Source organism: Giraffa tippelskirchi, chromosome 2 (assembly GCF_054371585.1).
Source record: "Giraffa tippelskirchi isolate mGirTip1 chromosome 2, T2T-mGirTip1v1.2.pri, whole genome shotgun sequence".
NCBI classification, from domain to species: domain Eukaryota; kingdom Metazoa; phylum Chordata; class Mammalia; order Artiodactyla; family Giraffidae; genus Giraffa; species Giraffa tippelskirchi.
This window is the reverse complement of record NC_137276.1, coordinates 214,766,651-214,792,367: the sequence shown is the minus strand read 5'-3', so window position 1 is coordinate 214,792,367 and position 25,717 is coordinate 214,766,651. Positions and strand designations below refer to the sequence as shown.

The following is a 25,717-nucleotide window of genomic DNA, read 5'->3' as shown; positions in this document are numbered from 1 at the left end:
TGGAGACATAATTCATACTAAGCCCATCTACTTTTAAAATTTTAAATCTTCTCCCTTTGCAATAAAAGACTACAATGGATAGTTGGATAAAATATTAGAGAGAATACTGTGGCACATTTAACATACCTTTACAAACCACAAGAAATTCTGACCTAACACAAATATTTTTCCTCAATATACACTATTTAAGGTTTTTCTGATTAAGTCAAAACATTAATTTAGACCAAGGCAAACTATTTGCTAGTTGAATTGACAAGTCACTTATTCCTTTAAGATATATATGTATATATATATATATATTTTAATTTTCATTTGTAAAATCAGGATGTTGATTAAAATAATTTGCAAGTCCTTCCCTTAAAAAGAAATATTCCAGGTCCCTCTGGTTTTTGCTTTTTTTTTTTTTTAACAGAAATTCTCAGAAAACACAAAATCTAACTATTTTGTTTGCTCCAGGGGAGAAATTTGTGAGTAAAAGCAACATGTCTCACCCCAACAGTCCTTGGTATCATAAAGAAACTGATATGTTGTAGGTGGCAGAAACTGATTTTCCAGCTCTTCCTAGTCTGATACTTATTTTCACTGTGTTGTTTCAATCGAATTCTCAGCACTTTGTGCACACCCATATAATCAAATTGCATTCACAGGCTCATATCACATTTTGTCACTTATAAGGAAATATCACATATTCTTTGTATTATTGCTTTGGGAGTAAGTGTATTATTGCTGATGCTAGATAGTAAATCCCTTGAGAAAATGATCCAGGGATTATATATCTTTCTCTTACCCATAGGGTTCAATGACTACAGAAAGAAATTATTTGACAAATACGAATGACTGAAGGAAACAGAAGCCCAAATTCTCAAGGATACATTTGTTAACTTTTCTTCTTTATTCACCACTTTAAAGTTATGTTTTACCACTTTGTTTTAATGCAAAATACTGGACTATCTAAAACACTCCTAGAGAAGGGAAAGGCTACCCACTCCAGTATTCTGGCCTGGAGAATTACATGGACTGTATAGTCCATGGATTAGCAAAGAGTCGGACATGACTAAGCAACTTTCACTTTTACTTTCAAATCATAAACGCTAAATAATACTTACATCTTTGATTTATATTTATATATGTATATATGTGCAAATGATATTATAGATTAATACAACATGCTATGCACTAGGCGTTTTCCAAGGATGGTTATAAGAAATAGTACTATTAAAAATTTTTCTGGGGAATTCTCTTGTGGTCCAGTGGCTAAGACTTCAGGCTCCCAATACAGGGGGCACTGTTTCAATCCCTGGTCAGGGAACTAAATAAATATTTCCTCATGCCACAATTAGCACTTCCCAGGGGGCCCTAGTGGTAAGGAACTTGCCTGTCAATGCAGGAGATGTAAAAGATGTGGGTTTGAGCCTTGGGTTGGGAAGATCCCCTCTGGTGAAGGGAATGACAATCCACTCCAGTATTCTTGCCTGGAGAATCCAATGGACAGAGGAGCCCCACAGGTGGGCTATATCCACAGGGTCGCAGAGTCAGACACATCACAACTAAGACCTGATGCAGCCAAATAAATAAATAAATAAACAAAAATATATCTTTTTAAAATTCTGGATCTTTCCTAAAACTAGTATGAAAGCTATCATCTATAAACCTGTTTAAAATTATCTGACTTAAAAAGGCCACATAATAAATTAATTTTAACCTTCCTTTTGATTCATAGTATGGTTTCTACATTTGCTAATAAAAATTAAATAACCCATCTTCCCTTTATTCCACTAACCCAGTAAACTCTGAACTAAACGTAACTTTAAAGGGAACAACATAGTTATTTTAGATTTTTATGTCATTATCTACCCTATCTTCCATAGACTCATTTAGATTTTTAAGAGTACTGTGGCACATACATACTTTCACAGTATGACCACAAATAAATGTGAACATCTGCAGACAAAAAATCTTAATCCATTCTAAAGTAAATTGAATATTTAAGAATATTTTATTTTAAATGATAAATATTTTTATGATGGTTGCCTTCTATTTTAATTCATATGCTTTTGGTATTGTTATGTTGGTTATTCAATTTTTGTGAGATATATATTCATGTGAAAATCAGTTCTGACTTTCTGATCTTTTCCCTGTTAAAATTAAACTGAAAAATGAGGAGTTGTAACATTTGTTTCATCAGGTAACACATTAAAATTAATCAGTAATAGGTTACTCAGAAACTATTAATACTCTATAATATTACATGAACATACATGAGATATTTAAAGTAAATGATGCTGAATTTTACAATTATATCAAAATACATTATATATGACTGTTCTTTAGACAAAAATTTGTCAGAATAAATTAAGTGGTATAAATATTAACTAATATAAAGGTTTAGCACAAAATTCAGATAACACTTATCTGGATAGTGCTATTTGAAAAGTCATTCCACATTTTTTATAATTGAAATTGATTTCACTATAGAGTATTTAGAACCACGAAAAAAAAACTGAATTTATTTAGGTAGGCTGGATATGCATATAAGTACCTAAAGATCAGCTTCTGAGTTTTTGATTATTACATTTACTTGCTACCTTCTCTGAAAATTTGTAAAAAAATAAAAAGAAAAAAGAAAAAAAAGAGAAAATTTGTAAGAAATATTATTAACAAGGTGAAATGTAAATATCCCTTGTTAAGTTACAAACAAACTATTGAGCAGAAGGAAAAACACGTGTTTAAATATATTTATTAAGAATTCATTGTCAAAGTACTTAGAGGCAAATTTGATTATTTATGTTTCCACTAAAACTGTTCTAATCAGATAAAACTGTATATTCAACTTTAAAAATTTTTAAAGAGTATTTATTCCATAACTTTTGTAAGTATAATTTGCTTACTTATAACAGCTCCCACAGATTTTATTTATTTTTTTAACTCATGTTTTTTTTTTTGTTGTTACAGTTTTTCTTTCTGTTTCTACTCTGAATATAATAACAGCATGAAAGCATCATCTATTTTGTTCAGTAACTATTTCTGAGCATCCACTATGTGCAACACATAACATAAAACTTTTGTCTCTAACTACAGTCTGATTTAAAAGACAAGATTAATGAAATTATATCACTTAAAATAACCCAGAAATAATGCAAGACTGTATGAGATTACATGTCAAAATAAACAGTACTTATCCAAATTCTAGTGGTTTATACCAGACAAAGAAAGGTGGTTTGGGGCAATTAAGAAAGGCTTCAAAGAATATTATATGTCAAATATATCTCAATAAAGCTGGGAAAGAAGAGAGAAAGATTTCAAAACTGAAATAGAAGTTGAGCTTCATTTTTTATGATAAACTGAGGTAAGTGTGTTAGAAGAACCAGTGACTGAAACTGCCCACCTTGGCCAGGTGCCATAGTGGTCAGGCACCTCAGTCACCACTGCATGACTCATCTTAAACAGGAGGTACTGGTAAGGAACAGGAACTAACAAGCTATCATCAACCAGAAGAACTTGGGAAAGGTCAAAAGCAAAGAGGAGATGCCAGTCTGTATGTCCTACCGACCTCCCAGAATCTTCCTTCTTGGAATCCATTTTGGCTGATCAAAGCGTGTGCCACCAGGAAGGACCCTGAGTCAGAGTGACTGCTTAGACAACCCAGAAACTAACCCCATCACCATAAAATCCAAGACTGGGAATCATGTGGCAGAGCAGCTCTCCTGGGTTTCCTTACCCTGCTGTTCTCCACCCTAGTGTCCCTTCCCAATACAGTCTTTTGCTTTGTCAGCATGTGTGTCTCCTTGGACGATTCATTTCCAAGTGTTAGACAACAGCTCACCTGGGCCTAAAAGGGGTCTCCCTTCCTGCAACAAGTGGAGAGAATTTAAAAAGCTATCTCTAAAAATTATTCTGAGATTTCAAATGGGGGGATCAAATCAATCCTACTTTTTGTAAACATAGTAATCACTATTTACTCAATTTTCTCTCCTCTCATGTATTTCCGGAGAAGGCAATGGCACCCCACTCAGTACTCTTGCCTGGAAAATCTCATGGATGGAGGGGCCTGGTAGGCTGCAGTCCATGGGGCCGCGCGCAAAGAGTCGGACACGACTTCACTTTCACTTTCACGCATTGGAGAAGGAAATGGCAACCCACTCCAGTGTTCTTGCCTGGAGAATCCCAGGGACGGGGGAGCCTGGTGAGCTGTCATCTATAGGGTCACACAGAGTCGGACACGACTGAAGCGACTTAGCATGTATTTCCATTTCTTTCCTACATGTCTACATATTTAGACTTTATCACCTTGCAGATCTCTAAACCATGCTGCCTGTCACTTTCCACCCAGTGAGCCAAGCCAGTCATCCATTGCTTGCCTGGATGGCAAGAGCTGAGAATCAAAAAGTCATTATCGGCTTTGATTTTCAAACAACACTTTTAACTAGAGCATGGCAGAATGAGTTGAATGTTAAAATCTGAGAGTCAAAATTCAGTCTTTTTGAAGAAAGCAAAATTTTCATGACAAGTATTACTTTAAATATCAATAGCTACAGATTTTATAAAAAATGATCCCTAAGATGAAAAGGATGAATGCTATAAGAACAGTTTCTTACTTACTGAAAAGGGAAAAATGCAACTAGTTGTTGGGAAGGATAAAAGCAGGAGATTCTTAGGTATCTCTTAGAGCGGGGGTCCCAAACTCCAAGGGCCACAGACTGGTATTGGTCCATGGCCTGTCAGGAACTGGGCCACACAGCAGAAGGTGAGTGGTGAGCAGAGGAGCTTCATCTGTATTTACAGCTACTCCCCATCACTCACATTACTGCCTGAGCTCTGCCTCCTGTCAGATCAGCGACCGCATAATAAATGTAATGCACTTGAATCATCCAGAAAGCATCCCCTCAAGCCCTCCCTGTTCATGGAAAAATTGTCTTCCACGAATCAGGTCCCTGCCAAAAAGGTTGGGGACTGCTGTCTGAGAGGGTTCCCTTTTCCTTCCCTGTGTCGTAACTTTTGGCAGGACGCAGAAGGCAACTGGGCAGCTTGTCCTGTCATCTGTTCCATCATAATCTCTACTCCCACCACCACTGACAGACTTGAGAGCACCGTCTACAAGCCTGGAGCACCACAATGAGTGACTCCAGCAGGGAACAAAGATGACAGAGAAGTCCAGTTGACCACAGAGGGGCCAAATTGTACCCCTCCCCCAAGTCTGACTACTGCAAAGTAGAAGTGCTTTAACATATGTTCTCTAATATGCAGATACTAGAGAAGAATACATTATCACTGAACCACCTTGGTTGAGGGAAGAGGGTATTGAAGTACTAAAGCTTAAACCAAGAAACACAAATGCATAGGCTATAGGTCAGGAACATAACTAGCCAGTTCATGAGAAAGGAACTGCTAATCCTGAGTTTAAGCAGAACCAGTGGGAGAGGAGGTGAAGCCGTATTCAATACTGTGGGGAACACATGTGCTGACCACACAGACCATGTGGAATGCCAATAGTATAGACACTGTGCAAAGTCCAGGTGGAAGCAAGAGTTTTCCTTGAGGTAAGGATGGAGATGAGTGGAGGGTGACTTCCCTGGTGGCTCAGATGGTAAAGCGTCTGCCTACAATGCGGGAGACCTGGGTTCAGTCCCTGGGTCAGGAAGATCTCCTGGAGAAGGAGATGGCAACCCACTCCAGTATTCTTGCCTGGAAAAATCCCGTGGACAGAGCAACCTGGTAGGCTACAGTCCATGGAGTCACAAAGAGTTGAACATGACTAAGCAACTTCACTTTTCTATGAGTAGAGGGAAAAGAAAACAAAAACAAAAACATAAGCTTATAGCTAAACCCATACAAGAAGCTGAGTAAAGTTGAGGGAGGAGGGGTGAAGTCCATGAGAGGAGAAAAGAGCCCTGAGAGGGAGACCCAATTTTGCACTCGACTCAGGAAAGATTGAGGGAAGGAGGAGAAGGGGGCGGCAGAGAATGAGATGGTTTGACAGCATCACTGACTCAAGGGACATGAATTTGAGCAAACTCTGGGAGAGAGTGAAGGACAAAGGAGCCTGGAGTGCTACAGCTCCTGGGGTCCCAAGAATCGGACAGGAGTTAGCGATTGAGCAACAATAAGTAATAAACTGAGAAATCATCTTTAATTTCTCATTCTGCCTTAGCTGTGGAGCTCTGCACTATGATGGGAAACAGCTAAGAAAGAGGAACGTGCATCCTGGATACCATCAAAACCTCAAATGCCAAACTTTCCAATTGCCATCTGCCTTAGCAAACTGTGGGAAAACTAAATAGAATGTGGTCAGTGGCAACATAATAATGGAGCTTTCCAAAAGTAATAGCTACCTCAAAAATAAACATTCTGACATCTTCTCAGGGCATTGCTTCTCATAGGGCTAAATTCCCTTTGGAAAATTTTTGAAGAAGCTTAGTTAATAAATTATCAATATATGGACTTATACCTTTGCTCTATAGCAATATTAATAATGCCATTAATAGGACAGTTACTATGTGAGCAGCACTATTATTCCCATTTTACAGATGATAATATTCAAGAAGAGAGAAGTGAGTTTCTTGCTCAAGATCTAAATGAGCTCGTCAAGAAGAAGGTGATCAGGATTTGAATTCAAATCTGCCAGTTTTCAGACCTTGTGCTCTTAACCATCATACAGCCTCTTTGCATGCCCACAAACCAAAACAGTAATTTGTGCAAATAAAATTAGCAAAGATTTTGCTTTGAAGTTAAAGGGGATTCAAGATATTTTGATATTTAGTTATAAGTAGTGATCGGGGCTTCACTGAGTGTGCAACAGACTTGGAAATAAAACACAGATGTTGAGGTATTCCTTGAAGACACCATTTGGGGCACAAGATCTAAATTCATTTGCAGGAAACCACTACTAACTTGTGGGGGGGAAAGAGTTTAACCACAGCACTAAATAGCCACTGGCCTCAGTGCCTGGAACTGCCATGTGCTGGCAAGAATCCATTTAGTACCCAACCATTCAGCCAGAACGCTTCAACAACCAGCAACGTGATGTGAATTCTGAACACTCTGGAAACAATTTTGACTGGTGTCAAACCGAACCATAAGAAGCAAAAGAAAATCAAAGAGATCTTTAAAAATGACACCATTCAATGTCATTTATAGAACAAGGAAAGGGCCTCTCAAAATACTTCTTATTTCCATAAAACTGCAAACCAGTCAATGATAAAGGTAATAGAAACTATCTAATTTGAACACTATTACTTTACTGCAAATAAGGGAGCTCAGTTGTTTTGAATACCTGCAAATATGGATATGCTCTACAGGAAAAGCATTATCAACTTATCTCACAAAAAAACTTTTTACACAAATGAATTTGTTCTCTGCCATTGGGAACAGAAGCAGATTACCTGCTTAGTAATCCTCAAAAGGGACATGGCAATCAACCACTGAGATATAAGAGAATCTGTATCTACTGTTTTATGATCCAATCCTTACTGTGATATTACAAGAAGGTTAGATAATTTTTCAGCAGCTTTGTAACATGAAATGTTTGAACTCAGTTGTGCAGTGCTATGTAAAGGAGGGGATAACACTGTTAGAAACTTAGCAGCCTTTCTCTCTTCAGTTACAAATTGGGGAAAATGGAAATGAAGGATTCAAACCTATGCATGCACTTCAATCACAACACAGTCCTTGAGCTGGAACCAAAGCATCCATGCTCCAAATGCTAATTTTATCTATATTCAGGGAATATGTTTTGATGAAAAACATCATAAATTATGAATATTTGTGAGCTAGGAGTTTATTTTGAAAAAAAATAAGGTGAGGGAGCTGATTAGCTGTTCATTTTGTGAAACAAAAAGACAACAGATATTGTTTTGTAGTCTTGAGAAATTAAACACTGGCTAATTAGTCTTCAGTTATACAAACTGTGAATAATAACTCCAATGTTTTATCATGGAGTACATTTTCTTCTTTGAAGCAAAAATAAGCAAAGAAAAAAATCATTTAAAAATAGTCATGGATTTCAGCAATAATGAAAGTAATGAAAGAAATGCAGAAAACATTTTGAAACAGTATGAAATAATGAGATAGTTTCCCCAAAATTGTACACACATACACATATGTGTGTGTATACACACACATACACTCTCTCCTACACACATAAACACACATATAAGTTTATCACTTGACCATTTAGAACAAACACAATGTTGGTAAGAGTACCTAGTGTAGGAAAAAACAGCTAAGAAATAGTAATTATAGAGCAGGCAACATAGTTTCATACCCTAAGCACCTCAATCTCTATCTTGCCTTTTAATTCACCACATAGTCTCAGGAAGACTTCCCTGGTGGCTCAGATGGTAGAGCATCCATCTGCAATGCAGGAGACCTGGGGTTCAATCCCTGGGTTGGGAAGATCCTCTGGAGGAGGTCATGGCAACCCACTCCAGCACTCTTGCCTGAAGAATCTCCAGAGACAGAGAAGCCTGGAGGGCTACCATCCACGGGGTCGTGATGATTCGGACAGGACTAAGCAGCTATGGACACAGTCTCAGGAAGACACCATCTAGAGTTCGGGAACTGATGCAGTTCACATCTTAGTCTAGGTATGCGCTAGATTAGAACTCTGATTAGTGAGTCTACATAATCACACACATTTCAATATTTTGCCTGTCTCAGCAGTCAATTTCAAATCAGTACTCCTCTTTAACAGTTTCAACGTCTTCCCATAAAGAAGACCCGGGTCCCTATTTGTATTTGTCAACCAACTCTTCCAGAAATCAAATGAATATCTTCCCTTGGCTTTCTTAAAGTTGAGCATGCTATTCTCTCAGCTAGTTTGGAAAAAAAAATAAGAGCAAATATATATACATATATATATGCTTATAAATATAAATGAATCTATATATACACATACATATATTCCTCTTTAAAATTACATTCATTTATACTATAAGCTTCTAGAGGGCTAGCCAGGTTTATGCAATTCGTTTTATTCCAAATGCATTATCCTATCCTGCCATACTTTATCTACAGCCCTCAAGTATTGTATAGACACAGGCACTCAGGCCTTTAAATTCAAAATAAGCCTTCCTTCAAATACCACTCTGACCACTAATTAGCCACGTGAAAGTAAAAGTCACTCAGTCATGCCTGACTCTTTGCGTCCCCATGGACTGTATAGTCCCTGGAATTCTCCAGGTCAGAATACTGGAGTGGCTAGCCTATCCCTTCTCCAGGGAATATTCTCAACCCAGGAATCAAACAGGTGTCTTCTGCATTGCAGGCAAATTCTGTACCAACTGAGCTATGAGGGAAGCCCTGTAGGTAAACTGCTTTATCACTCCATCTCTTAGCTTCCTTATTTGTAAAATTTTAAAATGACAGTAAAATATGTCTAAATGCAGATATTAAATAAGAGCAAGTCTTAAGAGATTGTTCACAAAGGAAGTTAATATTTTTACTACTGTTCTTAAACAATAGTAACATGATGAACAATGTTAAGTTTCCTTTGACGGTGACCTGGTAAGGAAAGATGACTTGCCAGCAGGCCTAGGTTCCAATCTCAACTTTGCCACTGAGCAGCTCTGTGAGTTTGACAAGTCATCTAAACATTTCAAAATCTATTCATATCCCTTTCTATAAAACAGAATTATCCTCATATAGATGTTTAAAAAATTAAATTAGATCACAGGTACAAACCACATACGTACACTGTAAGTGCCTAAAAGACACTGACTTTTAACACTGTTTACGTTCTTTGTCAAAAAGGCCCTTTCAAAATCCTCGTGGCAGACCCTTTTTCTACATACTGCACACCACATCGTCTCTCTCATTCTTCAGATCTTCCACTCAGCAACAGAAAGGATCTGATTAGTCAGTGGAACTATGATAATATCATTCTCCCAACAACTAGCTTAGGGAAGTTCATCTGAAACAATTCTAGCCAATGAGCATTGAGGGAAGTCTGCTGAGTGACATGGGGATTTTCCTTTACTATTAAAAAAATAAAGCTACTCAAATAAGTATTTTTTGTTTGTTTGTTTTTTTCCCTTAGCTTCAGATTGGAGAAGGCAATGGCACCCCACTCCAGTACTCTTGCCTGGAAAATCCCATGGGTGGAGGAGCCTGGTAGGCTGCAGTCCATGGGGTCGCTAGGAGTCGGACACGACTGAGCAACTTCACGTTCACTTTTCCCTTTCATGCACTGGAGAAGGAAATGGCAACCCACTGCAGTATTCTTGCCTGGAGAATCCCAGGGACGGGGGAGCCTGGTCGGACACGACTGACGCAACTTAGCAACAGCAGCAGCTTCAGATTTCATTGTCTAAGAATGTTAAACTGTTGCAGCCATATTTCTTCCAGGAAGTCAGGGAAAACCAGCCAAAACTGAAGAGAAACTTGAAATCCAAACCTTCCTCCAGATAGCTCCTCACATTCTTTAGATGTTTATTTTTAAACCATTTTGAATGTGTTCTCTTCTTCGCCTCTGAAAGCATCCTAAATTCATATAATTTCATTATGAAAGTATTCAATAAATCAACCACAAATTGATGACTTAATTATTAATAATCATAGTGTTTCACAATAAGAGAAGCCACTTAAAAATATAGCTGATTATAAATTATTAATATAAATTAATAATTAATTTATATTGTTAATTTATTATTAATTTATATTATTATATATAAATTAATAATTTATATTACATATAAAATTTATAATACAATAATTTATATTATTAATATAAATATTAATGTCATATAGTTGTTAATGAATTATACTAACCCGAACAATAGAGCTGCTCTACCTTGCAACCACTCAGACCCCCAATATCTCTAAATCTTGTTGGTTCTCTGCCTGCACTAATCTTTTCAGTCAATAAAAGATTTACTTCTTCACTAATTGGCCTTTGCTAACCTAGAGTTTAGCCACTCAGAAGAAATGGTCAGAAAGAATGGTAAAAACCTGAAACCAGAGCTACCGCTAAAGCTTTCTTTCTTCCTTCAGAAATTCCGTTATTACTTCACAAGAATCGCGTTTCAGTCAGTGGAATGAGTAAAGTTTTAGGATCAAATATTAACTAAATTTGAATTTGAAATTCTGTACTTATCAGATACTACTTCACTTTTATGAAATTCAGCTCCCTCTTTCAGAACTCCTAGATATGCTGTGAATATAAAAATGAGATAACTCATCTGAAAGTACCCTGCAGAGTTACTGACAGATCTTCTTTGGAGAAAGATCCTCTCCTTGACCAAATTCTCGCCAGGCTCCACTGAACCCACATCTCATTTAGGCCTCACCCTGGAGCTATAAAGACCTGAACAAAACACCAATGTAATTTTAAACCACTCAAGGCCACATTCCAAGAATGTCTCTCATCTCCCTTAAAGTGCCTGCCTCAGAAAACTCAAGGCTGACAAAAGAATTTACTGTTTGTTTGTCCCAGCCAACACCTGAAGATGGGGCCCCTGTCTCTTAGGCCCTGTAGAAGTGGAAGAGCCTTACTTTGATAAGATCCAGTTATAGGCAAACCCAGATGGGATTCACAGGGACCAATTTCCATCTTTTTGTGAGTTTTCCCAATTTTTTTACTTCCCTGTCTCTATGGAGCACCCACTCAACCCTTCCCTACTCTCTCATTCTTGCTTTAAAACTTCTAGTTACATCTGTACAAATTAAAGCTGAGTTCAGTTCACACTGGGCTCTTTATCCTATTGAATATAGTAATAAACTCTTCCCAATACAGTATATTACTGATTAAAATCTGTCCTTACCATATTAATTAGGTCTGGATTTGGTTCTGACACTTTCTTTATTCAATTAATTCATCAAACACTTACAAATAGAAATTGTTGAGGAAACAATGTTGCCTGTAATCCTGTGTTTTCTTGGGTATTTCCTTCTCCCATCCTATACATGTAACTATGTCAGCCTTTACCCCAGCTCTTTAAAGTCTGACCCTACCACCCACTTCCCCATTTCCTTTTAGCTGATAAATTATCCTCCCGGAAACAAAAGGGTAATTGTATTATTAGTACTATGTTTACTTCCCTTTCTCAGTCAAAGCTCCCTATATGCATTTCTGCTCAGTGGTTAGAATATATTCTGGAATCACAACCAGTAAAAGACACTTCTTAGGACCACTTCATCTCTCCAATCACATTCACAACAAGCAAGTGTTCAGAAAAGCACAGAGGATGGCATAATATCATTTAATAACCTATGTTGAGTTTTCTTCCTAAATTGCAGACCATATATAATCCCCACAAAAGTGAAATGTATTAGCGTGGGGCTTATATGGGGGCTTTGAAATAAAATACCTCATGTAGATAACCAATTAAAATGATTATAAATCATGTGAAATTTGAGAAAGGAAAGTAAAAAAAAATAGATGAATTATAAGCAATAGTAACATCTTTGATTGAAAACTGTTTCAAGTTAGATACATACACAATAATGGTAACATTAGTGGGTAAATGGCAGACAGACAGATAAGATGATAAAATGATAAAGATATTCTGGAGTACCTGAATATGTATTTTGTTCTATTAATTTAAATGTTTTTATCACTGAAGTCAGACCTAGAAAACACTATAAAACCACGATGAAACATGGCTAACAGGCAAGAGAAGAATGTTTGAGGTTAAATTGGATCTCATTTAAAAAAGAGAAAAAAATATCTAAGTACTTATGAAACAATAAGGTAAAAATAGCCCTTCTTTTACTTGCCTTTCCATTCATACAGTTCAGAATCGGCTTCCAATAATCATTGATTGAATAATCAACTTTTAATTAACCCCAGGGGATTATCTTGATTTTTCAGGACTTTAAATACTTTGCTCTGTTGACATATCAGACACTTACTATTGACAATATCTAATCTGTTTAATTATATCATTATCAACGTATTATATCTCCCTAATTTATTTCTATATACTGAAGACTTTGAAACTCCAACTAGATAACCATGTCCTATCTCTCAGATAAGGCTTCAGAAGAATATATCTCATAGCAAGATTTTAAAGTCTGCTTTATTTGCAGTCTAATTAATTTTCAGTATAGGAGATAAGATCAGGGATAAGGCAGCTCATCTCTGCTATTTAATTTCTCCTGAATTAAAAAATCACTGTGTGACGATTATTTTATTGAAATTCATGTATTTATTGAAAGCTATCACATGTACAGGAATGATATAAACAAATGTTTTAAATAAACACAGGAACAAGAGTAATACTTCTCAACAAACCAAAGCATCATCCAAAGTCAAGGGTAAATATATATATGTACATACATATACACATATTTATTTTAAAGTATGACATTTTGTTTTACTTCTGCTGAGTAAAAATATTCATTCAGCACATATTTACTAAGCATCTACTATGTTCCAGGAATACACATGAATTTACAATAAACTCTCTAATCTAGTACACTGCATTTAATGGGAAGCCAGCATGGAAAGACATTCTTGTCTTTACGGAGTTCACTTGCAAGGTCATAGTGAAGTTTGGCATGCAGAAATCAGATATAACACCAGAGTGTCTTGTACTTCAACTAGTATATAGTAGGCAACTGACATATATTTGACGAAAGAAAGATGTCTCTGGGGATGAGATGCTTGAGTTGAGTCTTGAAGAAAAATAATAGTAATTGTCCACAGAAAGACAGACAAATATGTAAAATACATGGCCTGTGTACACACAGGGACCAAACTGGGAATTCCAGGAATGGTGTTAGAGTGATGTGCTCACTAACAAGCAATGGGGCTGAGAGAATAGGATTGTGTAAATGAACAAAAGGCAAAACTCTCAACAGTTCTAAGTCAGGAACTTCCAAATAATTCAACTGAAAGGTAGACCTCTAATTAAAATTAACAGCATGGATCCCATAAACCCAGTCCAAAAGTAACTAAGCAGAACAGCAGCATAAAACACGTACTAAGTTATTTTTGAGAATCGCTTCGTATATATCAGTAAAACATACTCAGATAAAAACAGAGACATCATAACAGAAAAATGTGCTATTCTAGAGTAAAATATTTATATCAAGTCCTGGTCTTACCATGTCTTAAATCTTTCTTCAAGGATGAGCAATTTTACTTCTCTGAGGCTCATTTGCTTTTTTTCTAAATCAGAAGTAGTATCTCCTTTCAGGATAATTGAGGGAAGTTAAATAGATAAGTTAAAGTTGACAGAAAAAGTTTTTGTCAACTACTCTGCCTCAGTACTTACATACATTTTGAAATATTAAATTTTATAACTATTTGATAATTAAAACATTGGTATGAGCATTATGTATAATGTAAAGAACCAGGTAGGGTGAAGTCAGTTATTCTATGATAAAGAAGTGAAAAAGCTTTAAAATATGTTCAGCTTAAGCCAGTTTTAGAAAGCTATAAGTGATTTATCTAAGTAAATAAAGTTAAAAAATCGGAAACATGTCAATATCATGGACCAGTACTTTGATAAATAATAGGTACATATCTCATGTTATATATTAATCTTCATGAAATCTGTGTATAGATTTTCTCTCCTGAATGACCCAAAGCTGCTGCTATAATATAAAAGTACAATTTCTCTGTTGAGGCAATATTGAGCATTTTTAATGGGCCAAAAATAATAAAGAGAGATAAATTAAGTGGGACAATAAATATAATCAGAAAGCCTCATATTATAATGAGTAGAAAACTGGTTGGGCGTGGACAAGTTACGCCAACAGAAAACCTGTCCAGAAGCCCTCTCATTAGTACTTAGAACAAAGCACAACGTGCTTATTTTCTTAAATTGGGACCTATTCTATGATAATATAGGTCTTGGCCATATTCACTGGTTTCTTTTACAAGTTTTGACATCGGTTTCTATTACACCATATCTGCATCCTTGAAAAATGCTAGTGTCTGCAAAATTGTGCAGTAAAAAATATCAGGGCTTATGGAAAAAGACAGGATTGGAGGTCAGAAAATGTGAAACCTTCAGAAATTTAAAACTAAGCACTAACAAAAATCATAACAATCTTTGTAAAAAAAAAAAAAAGCACAGTTAAATCTCTACTGGTGTTTGTATCCAGTTTCTGCATCTTCTTTCAAGATATAAGCCTAAAGGGCACTAACTTTAAAATGAAAACTATGATCCAGTGTATATCTTCTAAAAAATAAGGCAACAAACACGTCATTTTAACATAGAGGAAAGTGATTTCCCAGTTTCTCCACATGCACTCTCAATGATGCCAGATATATAATGTTGTAGAAATCAAGATGGTTCTTAAAGTCACTAAGAAAGTAACCATCGCACTAAAGAAAGGCACCTGAGCTGACTTTTCATATTTATCTTAATACTTCAGAGATTGCTAAGGCTCTCTGTTCAATTGTGAGAAAGCTTGCTTTTGGTTACTTAAAAATTAATGACCTGAAGAAATCATACGTGGATCAACACAATTCCTATCATCCTCATATTTACTAGTTGTGAACAAACTAATATGCATCAAAGAAACACACACTAATGTAGGAAGAGTTTACATTTTACCTTAAATGCATTTGATGCTCTTGGCTATAAAGTTGTGTGCCATCAGAACGTATTTAAGAGCTCTAGGCAAATCAGACACTTTCAATCTCAAACATCATCTATCAAATGTGTTTTTATCAGGATTAAATCAGATAAAGAGTGAAAATGCCCAGTACAGCTCCCTTGCATAGAGCAGACATTCAAAAATATTAGTTCCCTTGGATACTAACAGAAAAATACTCAACTCTCATAGAGAGTTGAACATAGTTCAATACCAAATTTCTTTTCTTGCTTTAGTTTAGGTTTGGGGTTTCTTTCTTTCTTTCTTTTTTTTTTTTTGCTTATTTTGTCAAGTTTTGTTTTGTTTGCCTGGAACAATACTTTAAAAAAAATGGCTAAAACAGAGAAAATTAAGAGTATATAAGAAAAGCAAATCTGACCCACATGCTTTTGGAATGTCATCTAAAATTTCAGACAAACTTAATAATCGTAGAGTATAAATAGTGATGAAGAAAGACATAAAGACAGGAGTTAAATGAAAGCAGAGAAAGATGCTGAAGAAATAATAAAGATTAGCAGTATATCTTTCACAATTTAATACTGACATTTCTATCTAGATGTTCCATAGAATACTCAACATATAATTAAAAAAAAAAAAAATGGGTTAGCCAAAAAGGAAAATCCCAAATGAACTTTTTGGCAAACCCAATACAAAGAAGTAAGAAAAACCCTTGCCCAATATCAGCAGTTTTCTTTACTTACTTCCCTATTTCTGTTAAGATATAACCATTCTTCCTGTCAAACAGGCTTAAAACTTCAGGGGTCACATTCCTTCCAGTTCCCCAAAATCTAATGTGTTATTAAGATCCATTAATTCTTCCACAGAAACATGTGTCCTGTCCATTCCCTCCTTTTTCATTTTCCTCTGGTCCACACCACAGGTGGCAAGTAGACTTTAAACAAAATTTAACTCTGTGTTATTTTCCGGCCCAAACAATGCTTGAAATTCAGTAAAGTCGCTCAGTCGTGTCTGACTCTTTGCAACCCCATGAACTGCAGCACACCAGGCCTCCCTGTCCCTCACCAACTCCCGGAGTTCACACAAACTCATGTCCACTGAGTCGGTGATGCCATCCAACCATCTCATTCTCTGTCATCCCCTTCTCCTCCTGCCCTCGATCTTTCCCAGCATCAGGGTCTTTTCCAATCAGTCAACTCTTCACATCAGGTGGCCAAAGTATTGGAGTTTCAGCTTCAACATCAGTCCTTCCAATGAACACCCAGGACTGAATTCCTTTAGAATGGACTGGTTGGATATCCTTGCAGTCCAAGGGACTGGCAAGAGTCTTCCCCAAGACTACAGTTCAAAAGCATCAATTCTTGGCGGCGCTCAGCATTCTTTATAGTCCAACTCTCACATCCATACATGACCACTGGAAAAACCATAGTCTTGACTAGATGCATCTTTGTTGACAAAGTAATGTCTCTGCTTTTTAATGTGCTATCTAGGTTGGTCATAACTTTCCTTCCAAAGAGTAAGCATCTTTTAATTTCATGGCTGCAGTCACCATCTGCAGTGGCTTTGGAGCCCCCCAAAATAAAGTCAGCCACTGTTTCCACTGTTTCTCCATCTATTTGCCATGAAGTGATGGGACTGGATGCCATGATCTTAGTTTTCTGAATGTTGAGCATTAGTCAAACTCAGCTTTGCCACAAGGCTTGACTGTCTCCCAGTCTCTCCAATATTTCCATAATTGAGGCCAACAACTCACCTTACTAAACCCTTAATTTGTATTATTTATTAATTAACTAAATGGGATTATTTCTGTCCTCTGAACATTTACCTCCTTCCCTACAACTTATTCTCCTTGTATTATTTTCTCTATTTAGTCTCACTGTGTTGAGGCCCTCTCTGCTTTAGTGAGCAACAACGTGTTGTCCCAGGAAAGAGGCCAATCTCACACATGTACTGAGTTCAAACCTTTGTCTCCTAGCAGTGCAATCTGAGCTCCTTCAACTTCCACACCTCTAGACTTCAGCTGACAATGGGGAGTATGATATGATAATAATTACAGGACTGCTGTATATATGAACCCATATAGTACATATAGAGTGTGTACAATTGAGCCAGGCAGTTAACACTGAACAAGTTTTAGGTCTTTCTAGGTGCTGAATTCCTAAGGACTTATTTAAATCATTTAATTTTTAGCTAATTATATGATGAAAGTGAAAGTTGCTCAGCCGTGTCTGACTCTTTGCAACCCCATGGACTATACAGAACAGAGAATTCTCCAGGCCAGAATACTGGAGTGGGTAGCCTTTCGCTTCTCCAGGGGATCTTCCCAACCCAGGGATTGAACCCAGGTCTTCGGCATTGCAGGTGGATTCTTTACCAGCTGAGCTACAAGGGAAGCCCAATTATACTGGAGTGGGTAGCCTACCCTTTCTCCAGAGGATCTTCCTGACCCAAGAATTGAACCCAGGTCTCCTGCATTGCAGGCAGATTCTTTGCCAACTGAGCTATCAGGGAAGCCAATTATATGATATCTTTGGTCACTAGTTGAACACTTTATTAATCTCTCATATGCGATTTGGATTCTTAAATTCATATGCTTATTATCTTCTCAACTATAAATCTTAAATTCCAAGCACCTCCCTCCCTCCAACACACCAAATTTTCATTTTAAAACAAATGCATCAAATACATTAAAAAAATAGGCATTGGACTAGAAGTGAGAAAAATCTAATCCTAAGTCCATACTAACTAAAATTTATATAGGAAAACCAGGTAATTCTTCTCAATTTCTTCATCCATAAAGTAAATACTTCCTTGGATTCTTGATGGTCTTGAGTTACAAGGTAATTGAAAGCACTTTGAACAAGTGGTTTTCAGTGTTATAAAATGCTGAGTTTATCCACATTGTATGGCTCCAACAGTATTTGATATTTGATTTACTAATAAAATGGCACATAATTTAAGTATTTACTTTGAGGTAAAGAATCATTAGATAATGTTTTTTAATCTATGCAAAAGTTTGGTGTTTGGAGAACTGAAGTGAGAATTTACAGACCAGAACTCTAGTTATTAATCCCTTTACTTTTCTATTTGCCCTTTAGCAAGTCACATTGTAATTATGTGCCACTTAAGACTCTTTGTGACTAATTCCAGCCTGGTGTTGGTCTATATAAGGGGCTCATGATACAAAAAAGAAGTACATTCCTTAAAAACGATTCCCTGCCCTCTGCTGGAAATATATATTCCATCACTATGACTACGAGTAGTGCCCCCTAGAGTTGTTCATCAAGCAGCCTATATAATTACTCCCAGTAATGCCACCCAATAAGATGTCTGAGGCATGTAATCACTGACTGATGAATGAGTCACTCTTATTAATGAATTAGATTATCTCAGCCTCCTCAATATTTTTCTCTAATCACAGAACAGCTTATGATGCTATTTTAAATTAATAAATGAACTGTTTTTAAGTCATAAGCAGGTTTATATGTATTCAAAAATATACATAATGTCTAGCATAGTAGGACTGACATTTTATAACACATCTACACATATGTGTTATCACAATTGCTCCTCTTAACAGTACAGCAAGGTCAACTAGACAGATATTTTTATACCAAATTTTCAAATAGGCAAATAATGGCTCTGAGAGAGTAAGTTGGTTCTTCAGTCAAGAGGCCCTCAGTATTGTAGGTCTTCTGCTTCCAAGTCAAGTGTTTGTTCTCCTTCTCCACTCTGCTTAAAAAGCAAATTGGAACCAAAACAATTTTCATCAATTGACCTAAGATTCTCCCAAGGTTAATCTGTTGATTGTTGTGATTATAAATACTCTCAAAACTCCCCCATCCGGCTCTTAACTATTTAAATTCAGGCAAGTTTATTGCATTAGATCACTGTTCTTGTTGTTCAGTCCCTAAGTCATATCTAACTCTTTGTGACCCCATGGACTGAAGCACGCCAGGCTCCTCTGTCCTCTGCTGTCTAACGGAGTTTGCTCAAATTCATGTCCATTGAGTCAGTGACGCTACCTATCTTCCTCTGCTGCCACTTCTCCTATTAGATCATAGCTTTCTAAAATATTTCACAGTGTTTGATGGATTGTTAGTGACACAAGTGAGTATGTGAAACTAGGGAGTGTATTGATACCCATTTGAGATGAGCACTATTATAATTGTAAATAGTTCAAAGTTATTAAAAATATTTAAAAGAGTGCCATACAGAAGCACTTTTATTTGCTGAACAACTAAAGATACCTCGGTTCTGTGAAACTCAGGAATATTACACTTAATAACAGCACTGGTTGCATCTTAAAGTGTTCTCATATCATGTAATTTGGAACATTAAAACTATAATCTGTTAAATAGGCCTATCTTCAGTATAACTGGGATAGTATAAAGGGCACAGGGAATTTATAATTTAGGTCAATAAAACTTGAAAAAACAACTATATTCACTTATAAGAATATCAAAATTATTAAATTTGCATCCACCAACTCCTAGAGGATTATTTTTATTTTGGACAAAAAAAGCAATTCAAAGTACTTTTCCATGCACACTGTTGTGAGAGATGACCCCCAAAACAGAAGAATTAAAATCATTTCCCAAATGTCAAAAGCCAGAGGAAGCAGCAAAACTAGATCCAGGGTCTTCAGTGACAACCCTGTTTGCATTCTCACCTCTCCTCTCAAGAAAACAGGCAAAAACAAATTACGTTGTTAGCTTGGTACTGAACACTCTGTATCTCATTTCTCAGTCTCAGTACAAACAAGTCCCATGTTTGAAAACAGGCCCTTTTATGCACTACATTATCTGAAGTTTGAGTTTCTTCTTGGGCTGCATGAGGTTCTTCCGTCCCATTAATTGTGTCTCTGAGAGGGCATTACCTCTGAGAGACCATTAGCCCTAAGTGTCATTGAACAGATTCATGAACAGTCAAGACCCACCAACTTCCCTTACAGTTCTCTGGGCGCCACGATTCATCACTGGACACTAAAGTGACCAAACGCTCCACTGAACTCCTTTGACATAAAGCAGAGAAAGAAATCCTGTGGTTTATTCATCGAGGATAATGATATTAATTTACATAGCCCATCTTCTCTACATCCAAATGAATGTGGAGTTGATTCAATTGAATCCTTACAAAGAAAAGCTGACATCAAAGCCTTAGAGCCAGGAAAGTTAAGAGAGGCTGTCTGCTTAATAGCCCCCACAGAAGACAGGTTTGTGGAGATCTTCCTGTAGACCTAAAATCAATAATCACCCACACACCTGCGCTTTAGTTTTAGCAGGTACACTTCTCTAATGAAAAATGACTTACCAGGACTTCATCAGAAAGCATAATTGTAAGCAGATGTCTGTAAGTTCAACTAACTAACTGGGCAATTCACCCTCCTGTCCCCGGTGATTTCGGCTTAGGTGAGTGTGCCAGGTAGGTATCTTGTACTGGATGGCAAGAGAGATCCAGTTGAACAGATACCTCTGTTCTTGCTTAATAATTTTGAACCACAGCGCTTCTAATGTACGTATGTGAACAGTCAGTCACAGATGATTATTAATAACACTTGGGTAATTTTTAAAAGAAGAAAATTATTTTAAAAATGTTAAAAGTTTCAGGAAAGCAGCCCCTACATGTAAATCCAAATTTACATAGATCCAAACAGCACAGGCACTGTGAATCACAGGCTCAAGTTATCACTTGAGACTTAATGATGACAGAAGCTGTGACCAAATTCTAAACACAAAGAAAAAATAATTGCAGAAGTTAGAGCTACGGAATATTTGTTTCATTGACAATGAAATCCAGACTCGACAATTAAATCCCAACCGCACTTCATTAGATATGAATCTTGCAGTGAGAAGAGAGGCTTTTAAAGGAGCACTTCTGCTACAGTAAGTAGAAAGCCTCTCACTACAGTAGAACAATAACCTTGTGTTGAGAGTTAGAAGTAGAACTATTTAGGCCTTGTTACCTAATTATGGTATTGGCATCCACTTAAGTTAGTCAGTTTTTCACTTCTGTCATTTTCTCCTATTCCACGGCCGCAGTTCAAAACGTTTTGACTACTTAAAAGGGAATACATCATCGTTGCCTTTCCCCAGTCTAACTGCACACCACTTTCCAAAGCGACAGCTTCAGTCATGCTTCATAAAACCTCCTGCAAGTATATTGTTGGAAACATAAATCAGCAAGATGTGATTTTAGTATTTCTAAGGCAAGCCCAGGGATCACTGACTGGTGGCTTCTCCATGGCCCCATTTACAAAAGAATAAACAAAATTATGAGTTACGCTAGATGCATTTTTTTTTTAAACTGCTCCCTGTGGTGCTTCTGATACTTGCTGCTGCATCCTTAATTGGAGAACAAAACACTAGCAGAGAGGAACTGGACTCCAGGATCAGGATTGTCGTTTCCAAGCATCTCTGACTTCATTAGGACACATGGCACAGAAGTACCACATGTTCTGTTTCACAAAAGCTCAGGCTCTCTGCTATGCATGCATCTATACCTCCGTGAGTGCCATGCATTTTTAAATTGTACTAGATAGAGAGATCTTGGGAACGACGCTCTCTCCCTTCCCTGTTACATTACAGTGAATATGGGCTCCCTGTCAGGCATGCTTCAGTCTCCAAGCTCCTCTTTATAATCACCCTGCCTTCTGAATTCTAAATTGGTGAATCACAATTTCAAATATATGTTACATACACAGACCTAAATTATATGTGTCTGTGTGTACTATTTAAACATTACCAGATTTCTTTTTTATCCCTCAAATTCCAACACACTTAACGTCTACGATGGTAAATTCAAAGACTCCACAACTGAGACATTTTTTTTTCTTCTCCAAATCAGTCACAATATAATCCTAAATCTGCACAAACTTGCCTTCCATGATGTCCCCATTTTGCCCACACTGTCTACACTTGGTTAATTGCAATGGTTATTTTAACTGCAATTTTTGGGGACTGCTTCTCGGTATTCAGAAATACCTGTCTATATTATAAATGAACAGTTAAACATAGCTAGCAGCTCTCCAACAATTAAAGCAGCATATCTATAGGGCAGAGTGTGTATATTGATCGTTGCTATCAAAATGATTCAATTAACTGACTGGCCTAATATTAGCTTCAGATGGACAAAACTGCAATTTTGCTACCACTGGAATTTTGCATACTCTTATTTTTTTAAGGGAAAATGAGCAGCCTCTTAGCAAGTCACTTTACAAACTAAAGCCGCGTCCAGTGTTTGCCTTCTGATTTCTGAACATAAAAATCTGTATCCAATCGTGTTTCATCAGCCACTAACACTATAGCTTTAGGGAGGAGAAGGGCAGAGAAAGGAAGGCTTCATATCCAAAATGTCAAGCCCTGCTGAAGAATGATAGAAGGACCTAGGGAGTGTGGAAGAACAGAACCACCTTAAAATGGAGCTCTACCACCCCCTGCTGGACAAAATGAGAAACACAGAAGAGGCTAAAAAGCTTAGAATTGAATACAGTGGAGATATTTTGACTTGTGCTGTGATTTATTTTTTCTTAAAAAAAAAAAATTTCATGCTACACTAATAATATAATATTCTCTGTGAATATTACACATAAGAAAATTACTGCTATACATATACTTTTTTTTTTTTTGGAATACTTCCACCAATGCATGTTTTAGCATTCTGGTTCCCCAATTTAAATGCCCAAACTTGTCTGGACTGTTGAAAATGTCTCCATTTATTATAAATATATTTTACGTGAACGTAAACTAGACAAAGCAATGCAAATTCACATCTATCTCCATAAAGATAAACAGAGGTAGCTTCCCCAAATTCTCAGGTTATTCTACGAAGCTATTTCTGTTTTTTTTCTAAACAGATAAAAATCCCACCAGTTCCCCACAAGCTAAAACATCCCTTACAGGTGTAATTACAATCTGATGGCATAAAAAATGTCAACCTTGCTGTATTAACAAGGGGTGGGGGGGTGCTGAAAACGAATGACTGCAACCCATTCCTAGTTTTATCCATCTGCTTTCTTACACACATCCATGGCCCCTCTCTTAGTTCTCAACAGAAATAAACCATCATCGTTCACTTCGGTCAGAAATTGGGGGTCTTGGGCAAGGGAATTAGAAAAAAAGAAAAGTCTATAAGAACTGAATTTTCTGCACACAACAGAGATGTTTCACAACGAGTTTAACGCTGATAGTTTTTTTTTTTTGCTGCTTCTTTAAAACATCATCGTTCCCTTGCCTTTCCTAACCTCAGACATTTAACTGGTAACACACGCCAACCTACTCATCCAATTTTTTTTGATGATGAAAATCAAAGAAAGCCAAGATCCCAGAGAAAGATACAGTTTTCCTCAACCTCCGGCTCACTGATGCCCATCTCCCAGCCTGTATTTTCTTCTTTAAGGGTCTCCACAGACCAGACATCATTAGGGGGAAATAATAATAACAACAATAACTTTAGTCCCGTCATTTAATTCTTCCTGGATCTCCTTCTGGTTCTCTTGGTTGGGTAGAAGGGGGAGGGAAAGTAAACGCAAGAAAAGCACCGCACTCCTACCTTGCCCGCTACTGACAAGCAACCCGAGCAGGTAGAAGGAGAGGAGGAGGCTCATGTTCAGGACGTAACACCGGTGGACAGTTCCAAAGTTATTAAGTCCAGCCCCGGAGAGAGAACCTTCCGCTGTCACGGCCGCCTCTGCTAGAGCCGCCGCCGCTCCGGGGGTGCCCCAGCCGCCCGCAGCCCGCGCGCTCCTCCTCGCAAAGTGACTGCAAGCTCCGCTCCCTGCCGCACTATATCCAGGCGGCGGCGGCTCCGGCAACAGCGGCCGCCGCGGCGGCAGCAGAGCCGGGCTCGGAGGGAGGCGGGGGCGGGGGCGCGGGGAGGGGCGGGGAGGGGAGGCGCGACCGAGGCGGATCCCTCCGCGCCGCACGGCGACCGACCGCCGGCCGGGAGGCGCGCGGCCCCAGGATTCGTCCGCAGTCGAGCTCGCAGCCGCGAGTTCGGTTCCTGGGGCCTCCGGCTACCGCGGGTCGCCGCGACCCGGCTGGCACGAGCGCGTCCGCACGCCCAGTCTGACGGCGATCCTCAGGGGGACGGCCGGCCCTGGGCCGAGGGAGGGAGGGCAGCCTGTCGCTCTCGCACCAACGTGGGCAGGTGGGCGGAAGCCAACCGCTGGAACCCGTGCTGATGCTGCCCACGGTTGCCCGGCCCCGCGCGCGCTCCTAGCGCGCCAGGGCTTCGAGGGAGCCGCACAGCTGGGGGCGGACTGTGTATTCTGCAGCTTGCATTCCTTCAAGGGCGTGGGGGGGGGGGCGGTGTTCTCCCTCTCCCAGGCCCTCCCTCTTCGCGCAAACCTTCTGCAGGCTACCCGCTTCCCACGCTTTCCACACTGTCCGGGCAGAGGGAAAGCAGCTGTCCTCTGGGGGTCTACACCGCCTGTCTCCTCGGGCTCGAGAGGGTAGGCTAGGCGGAAAGATGTGCAGAGTCTTACCCACGTCGGCCACTGCTGTCGACAGCAGATACCTTAAGGGAGAGAGATTGGGGAGGGGATGAGATATGAGAGGGGCTGCGTTCAACTGGGCTGTCAGCGTTTCCTGCATCCTTGGAGAAGTCCAAAGTCTCCCCTGGACACACTCGGCGGGCTCTGTCCTCGGTCCCCGGCTCACAGCGCTGGCGAGGTCCCCGCGAGGCTGCAGATGCGGGAGGTGTTGGAAACGCACACAGATGAGTTGCGCGGGGATCTTGCTCTCGGTCACCCCCTACCCATAGGCACACCTGCGTGTGCCCGACTTTAAATTGAAGTGATGGAGTCGTGGCCAGCGACCACAGCTAACGCTCCTCTCCTGAAGATTGGGATATATCTTTCTTTCTGCTGGAAAAGTAGGAAAAGGTATACAAGTTTGATATCAGACCTGAAGCAAGAGATGCAGAAGGCAGCATACCTGGCCTCGGGGCCCTTGTCGGGTCAGAGCAACCAGCTGTAACTGACAATGGATTCTTCAGTCTGTACGTTATGGTGCTCAATGCCTCACCCCTGACCCAGAGAGGCCCTTGGCTGTTTTGTTTTGTTTTGTTTAATCAGCGAGGACATGGAAGTAGAAGGAGTTAGAAATATTGTCGAGTTTAGAATTCAGCCACCCCCACCTCCACCCCCACCAGGATAGTAAAATGGAGATGTCATTGCTTGGAGAAAGGCAAGGGGTTAGAGTGGAAACAAGCTATT

At 38.5% G+C, this 25,717-nt stretch overlaps 1 protein-coding gene across 2 annotated transcripts in view; it reads right to left on the bottom strand.

The window, feature by feature from the left end:
* Positions 1–24,341, bottom strand: part of NCAM2 (neural cell adhesion molecule 2) — a 522,399-nt gene extending 498,058 nt beyond the window's left edge. Inside the window, exon 1 of one of the 2 annotated variants that reach the window (XM_081573615.1) lies at positions 24,052–24,341. In XM_081573615.1, coding sequence (XP_081429741.1) covers positions 24,052–24,106 — 55 coding nt within the window. In that variant the 5' untranslated portion in view covers positions 24,107–24,341. The remainder of the gene's footprint in view (positions 1–24,051) is intronic. The other variant, XM_081573614.1, reaches the window with a different exon arrangement.
* Positions 24,342–25,717: the final 1,376 nt, after the last annotated feature.